At 43.9% G+C, this 6,221-nt stretch overlaps 1 protein-coding gene across 9 annotated transcripts in view; it reads left to right on the top strand.

The window, feature by feature from the left end:
• The window catches only part of APBB2 (amyloid beta (A4) precursor protein-binding, family B, member 2), a 164,381-nt gene that overhangs the window by 48,312 nt on the left and 109,848 nt on the right, over positions 1 to 6,221 (top strand). For 5 of the 9 annotated variants that reach the window (XM_015411899.1, XM_015411896.1, XM_015411893.1 and 2 more), the window contains one exon: positions 3,753 to 3,961. In XM_015411899.1, the coding sequence (XP_015267385.1) occupies positions 3,753 to 3,961 (209 nt within the window). The remainder of the gene's footprint in view (positions 1 to 3,752; positions 3,962 to 6,221) is intronic. The other 4 variants (XM_015411894.1, XM_015411902.1, XM_015411901.1 and 1 more) reach the window with 1 other exon arrangement.

The raw sequence follows: 6,221 nt of genomic DNA, 5'->3' as shown, positions 1-6,221 counted from the left end.
AGAGAGAGGGGGGGAGAGAGAGAGACTGGGGGGGAAGAGAGAGAACGGGGGAAAGAGAGAGACTGCCCCCCCCGCGAGTATCGCGGGTCCCCCCTTGTGTTTATTATAATTCAGAACAGGTATCCATTATCCCAATTTATTTCATATAGGATTATGAATCCTTCCTTTCTGATATGCAAGTTGCATCATCTATGCCTACCTAAAAATGCAAAAATAAATTTATTTCTTGATGTGGTTCTCATAATTTTTTCCCGTAGGGCATGTTAATAGTCATGCATTTTAATTTGTTTCAAAGCAACTAGAGCAGAATGGGGTATTATTTTTAATACCAAAAAAATTATAATACAAAATTGTGTTTTTAAAATTCTGTACTTGGGTAATTAATCATCAATTCTAAATTCCATATAATACATTTGTATTTGATGCATTGAGGCTCATTCACTTGAAATGTCCTGTTGTCCTTAGCAGAGTTTTTTGCAACCATATTACCAAGCTTGCTCTCAGTCAGATCCATGTAATTTTTTGTTTCCTTTTATTTATTTCTGCAGCCCAAGATTTGTAGAAATCTGTTTTGCTTTTTGTTTTCAAGTCAAAACATTGTTGGAGTCTTTTAAACTTCAAAGGCATTTGTATTTGATTTTTAAACTTGTATAACATACTGTGCTGTAGTTATGAATAATTACATGTAATTTTCCTTTAATCTTTGGTTGGCTGGCTTGGAAGAAATCGCTAAGTATTTTAGGTTTTGCCTTTGTGTGGTATCATTATTCAATTCTAGCTACAGCAATTAGCCTCCCTTACAAAGGAATTATATCTCTGATACTAGAGAAAATGGAGGGGGAGACGTTTGCTATACCAATGTTCCTCTTCATTAGATCAAAATCAGAAGCCATGGTTTTGATCTTGGCTTCCCATTCTAGTTTGGACATGTACAAACCATAGATTTATGGTTCAGATGTAACAACAAACTTTGATGCTGCAAGCTAGAAAGACAGGGGTAGCCCATGGAACCTTGGGGGGGGGGGGACAAGTGGAAATACCTGAGTTTGAGATCATTTATGTAACAACAAATCACGTTTTGATGTCATGTCTGAACTTTAACCCTTTAAAGATTTTTTTTGCAGAGTTTCAGTTAAGTTTAAGATCTATAATTTTCCCTAGGTTATTTGAAAATTGTGTGTAAACTGTGTCTTTCAGGTTACTGGTGGAAATAGCACAGTGTACACAATACAATCTGAGTGATTCTTCCAGCTCAGAGAAGAGGAATAATAGGTGCAAATAAAATTCTGAATAACTCAACACATCTCTTACCCCCTTCTCCACCACATATAGTTCTAAATGGCCTAAAATTAAAAAAAAAACATATTCAAACTGTTAGCAGCGAACATTAAAACAAACTGGCCATATCATTGCCTCCAATAATCAAAGGGACTATGCTTTAAAAGGCTTCAAGAAAAGTTCTACTGGAATAATATGGCTTTGCAGGCCTTCCAGGCGGCTGACAGATATAGAACCTTTTGCATGTCATCCTTTTCTTTAGGAGAATAACTCAATCCAGATGATAAGTGATATCGAAGTGGAGTCATTGCAAAAGGTTCTCTTTTCACTGACGTCTGTGCTTTGTACATGGGTTTGTAGTACCTTGGTAACTCAAGAATTTTCTGCAGGAGCAAGACAACCAAAGTTAATGTTTCAGCTTGCGTTTTTTTCTCCTGAACAATAGATTTCTAAAGCACGCAATTGTATTGGGTTATTCAGGGGTCATTTCGTAGAAAAAGAGCTAGGGGAACTCATTAGCATAACTCATTAGCATATGCCACACCCCCTGAGATCAGGGGCCCGGCGGTGGACCTGCAAGGCCAGCGGGAGTGCGAGGAAGCCCCGCCAAGGCCCTCCCTGGCCCCAGGCAGGCAGGGGTGGGGAAAGGTGGGGAGGAAGCAACTTACCCTCCCTCTTCTCCTGCCTCCTCCTGGCTGAATGAGGGCTGGAAGCGGGGCGGCCGGAAGCAGGGGGCGGGGCTTCGTCATGTGCCCCGCCCCCTGCACCTCACCAGGGGGAACTGCGTTCCCCCGCGTTCCCCCCCCCGAAATGACCTCTGGGGTTATTCAATTATTGTGAGTCTGCATGGTTTACCAAATTCACTCTTCCTTGACCTGGCAAAATCATTCCCTTTTTTTTCCAGTTCAAAATAAAGTGTTCAACAACTATATAGAAATCTTTATTTTTCCAGTTCCAGGTATGCCCTTCTCAACAGTGAAAACCTCCCCACCCATGAAGTCTAACTCTATGTTTTGGCTTTATCAGGGCTTTTTCTTTCTTTTTTTTTAAGAGGTGCTGGAACCCTCAAGAGGGAAATGGAATCAGTATACTGAAAACTCATGAACTTTTAAACATTTCTAGAAGAATTTTGTCAAAGTTGTTCTGGAACTCCGTTCTAGCACGTTCCCCCAGGGAAAAAGCCCTGGGCTTTATGCTTGCATAAAGTTCATTTAAAAGTTGCCTATGCGACACAAACTCTTCCAAGACAGTTCCGCTTCAAAACCCTGGGCATGATCCAGCCATAGTTAAGTGGTAAGGTAAAGATAAAGGTTCCCTTGCTCGAAAGCCAGTCGAATCTGACTCTAGGGTTGCAGTGCTCATCTCCGTTTCCAAGCCGAAGAGCCAGCGCTGTCCAAAGACGTTTCCGTGGTCATGTGGCCGGCATGACTAAACACCAAGGCGCACAGAACGCTGTTACCTTCCCACCGAAGTGGTACCTATTCATCTACTTGCGATTTCTTGCTTTCGAACTGCTAGGTTGGCAGGAGCTGGAACTAGAGACGGGAGCTCACTCCGTCATGCGGCACCCGGGTCTCGAACTGCTGAACTACCGACCTTCCACAGCCTGCAGTTCAGCGTCTTAACCACTTGAGCCACTGAAGTTCCTAATTAAGTGGTAGAAGTACACTAATTTTAGTGGGAGAGCTAAGTGTGTTTTTAATTCCCTCTCTCAGTGAAATTGGTGGTCTATAAAATATCTCCCTGTGCTTTCAGTAATTACAAGGAAGCAAAATTTCAATAGCTATAGATCCCTTATGAGGAGCAGAGTTGACAGTCTGTAGAGAGAAAGCTACCACCTCTGCTGTTGTGGGATCACTTAGTCTGACATCTTGCCCAACAACGTGCCCAAAGGGCATTTCTAGATAAAGTCGTATTTAAGTGGAGTTGTTTGAATGTTTTCTAACATTGCTGAATAACTCACACCATAATTCCTCTTGTGCGTATGAATGTGGTCTTCTTTTTATAGGTAAATTTACAAATACTTTGTTCCTTTAACCATGTTTCAGTTATGACAATACCACTGTGTATCCACATCAGGGATCCCCAACCTTTTGGGTCCTGTGGTAACCTGGGGGATTTTGAGAGGGGGTGGTGAGCACCACCACAATATGGCTGCCGTAGGAGGTGGAGCCAAATGGAATACCTCTCTCCTCACACCTTCTGGGAAGAAGGAAAGCCCAGGTGCTTACCAGCTCCTCTTGATCCTTCAGAGGAAAACCCTATCATATGAATGAGGGAAGTCAGTAACAAGCTTTGCCTTACAATGGCCCCACCCCCTTTCTGAAAAGTTCAGAGGGCACCAAGAGAAATACTGGTGGGTGCCATGCCGCCCATAAGCATAATGTTGGGGAGCCATGTAGTTTGAATTTGGGTATTTGTGAAATCATTTCACACGTTAACAACAATGTCTTCTGTTGGTTTTTTGTTCTCAGCAGATATATGGAGTGACCAGTCATTTCAAACAGACCCCGACTTACCACCTGGCTGGAAAAAAATCAACGATATAGCTGGGATTTATTACTGGCACATACCAACAGGAACAACCCAGTGGGAACGTCCTGTGTCAATACCAGGAGATCTTCCAGGATCAAGAAAAGGGTCACTTAGCTCTATCACCCCATCTCCTACTCCAGAAACTGAGGTAAAGTTTGTACACCAACCCAGAGCATGTGGAGAGGTGGAAAGATGTTTTAAATGGCTGTTACAGAAATTAGAATATTTTAGCCAGCTCAGGGCTGTGAACAGAGAGGGACTGAGTGCGCGACGTGGAGGGGGGGGGGGGGGGGAGGAAGTCACCTGGAGGGCCCTTGAAGCCAGCCGAATGTCTTTCCATTTTTTTAATGCAGTTCTGGCTGCAGCCACTAGAGGCACAGGGAAGTTTAAGCATAGCAAGAGATACTCAATATCATCTAGACTTGTCTTCTCCAAGACTGAACCAAACATTGCCTAACAAATCGTGTTGACATGATCATCAACCAAGCCAGCACTGGAGCAAGACAAGACTGCACGATTGATGACTGCTTCAGTAATTGCCAGCCTCCAGGTCATTTTCTCCAGTAGTCTAGCCTTCCTCTCTTCCCTTTCTTGCACCCAGCTCAGCCAGATCGTGCAAATCATTAGTTAGGGTATTGCAGCAAGATATAATGACCTTTCCCATTCTTTTCCTTAACTTCTCTCTCTCTTTTCACCACTTTTTTTTTTCATTTTTCTCTCCCTCCACCGAATTTTTCCATTCCCCCCCCCCCAGGTCTCAAGTCTTTTTCATCCTTATCCTGCTTGACAACAGAATATACTTAATAGTAGCATAGTAGCAAACCTTTGTTAATATTATGAATAGAAGGAGGGGAATTAATATAATAAGGTTTTAAAAGGATGCTTCCCCCACTCCACTCTTTACATGCATGGTAATGGAACATTAATCTCTTTTAGTAGTTATACATGTGGTACAGAAGTTAGAATTCCCAGATCAGGCACTGGGTTGTTATCATTATTATTGTATTGAAAGATCTAAAAGCCCTTTGTAATGTCATTAAAATTAGATTTATAACAAATTCCATACCCAGTCTTTCTCCAAAGGGGACCCAAAGCCGCATTGTTCTCCTGTGCTCCATTTATCCTCACAACAACCCTGTGAGATAGGTCTGGCTGAGAGTGTATCAACTTATAGCCGTCCATGGCAGACTGGGGATTTAAGTATTAGAGACACATAACTGGTTGCTTAAACCTCTCTTATTACACAGAATCATAGAATCACAGAGTTGGAAGGGGCCATATAGGCCATAATAGTCCAACCTCCTGCTCAATGCAGGATCAGCCTAGAGCATCCCTGACAAGTGTTTGTCCAACCACTGCTTGAAGACTGCCAGGGAGGGGGAGCTCACCACCTCCCTAGGCAGCTGATTCCACTGTGGCACAACTCTGACTGTAAAAAAGTTATTCATAATATCCAGCCGGTACCTTCCCACCCTTAATTTAAACCCTCCCCTCTGCTGCCAACAGGAACTGCTCTGTGCCCTCCTCTAAGTGACAGCCCTTCAAATCCTTAAAGAGAGCAATCATGTCCCCCCTCAACCTCCTCTTCTCCAGACTGAACATTCTGCAGTCCCTCGGCCTTTCCTCATAGGGCTTGGTCTCCAGGCCAGTGTTGCCTGTTGTGAAGATAACCTGGTTCATGGAGTTCCCTTCATACAGCTTCTGTCATCATTCTGGGGTTGGTGGCCAGTTTTCAAACATGTAGCATTATTTTTCTGAGTTATGCCTACCAGAAATGGAGACCCTTAGCTTCCACTGCAGATAGCATGGTATGGTTGTAGTTTGTCTCACCTCAGACAGGATTTTCCCATGCCTTTCCATTTTGGCCCCTCAAACTCCCACAATGATCCTGCAGCTGGTGGCCAATTTTGAGTGTCCTAGCTTTATTCTGTGATGAGTTATGCCTGCCAGCGTGGTGAAGCAGCTAAAGACTAGGATCTGGGGAATCCAGGTTCAAATCCCCACTCTGCCATGGAAGCTTGCTGGGTGACCTTTGGCCGGCCACATACTCTCTGCCTAACCTACCTCGCAGGGTTGTTGTGAGCTTAAAATGGAGGAGAGAAGAATGTTGCAAGCCACCTTGAGGCCCCATTTAGTGTAGCCAAGCTCCAGGTGGCACCTGGACATCTCCCGCTTTGACAGTTGATCTCCAGATGACCAAAATTATTTTCCCTGGAGAAAATAGCTGCTTTGGAGGGTAGACTTTATGGCATTATACCTTGCTGAGGCCCCTCCCCTCCCCAAACCCCGCCTTCCCCAAGGTCCACCCCCAAAATCTCCAGGTATTTCCCACCCCAGTGCTGGCAACCCTGTACCCCATTGGGGAGAAAGGCAGGAAATAAATAAATAGATGACGGACAGCCAGGTCG

The sequence above is a fragment of the Gekko japonicus genome, unplaced genomic scaffold (assembly GCF_001447785.1).
Source record: "Gekko japonicus isolate JY-2015 unplaced genomic scaffold, Gekko_japonicus_V1.1 scaffold455, whole genome shotgun sequence".
NCBI lineage: Eukaryota > Metazoa > Chordata > Lepidosauria > Squamata > Gekkonidae > Gekko > Gekko japonicus.
The sequence above is the reverse complement of the archived record's forward strand: the minus strand, read 5'-3'. Positions and strand labels throughout refer to the sequence as shown.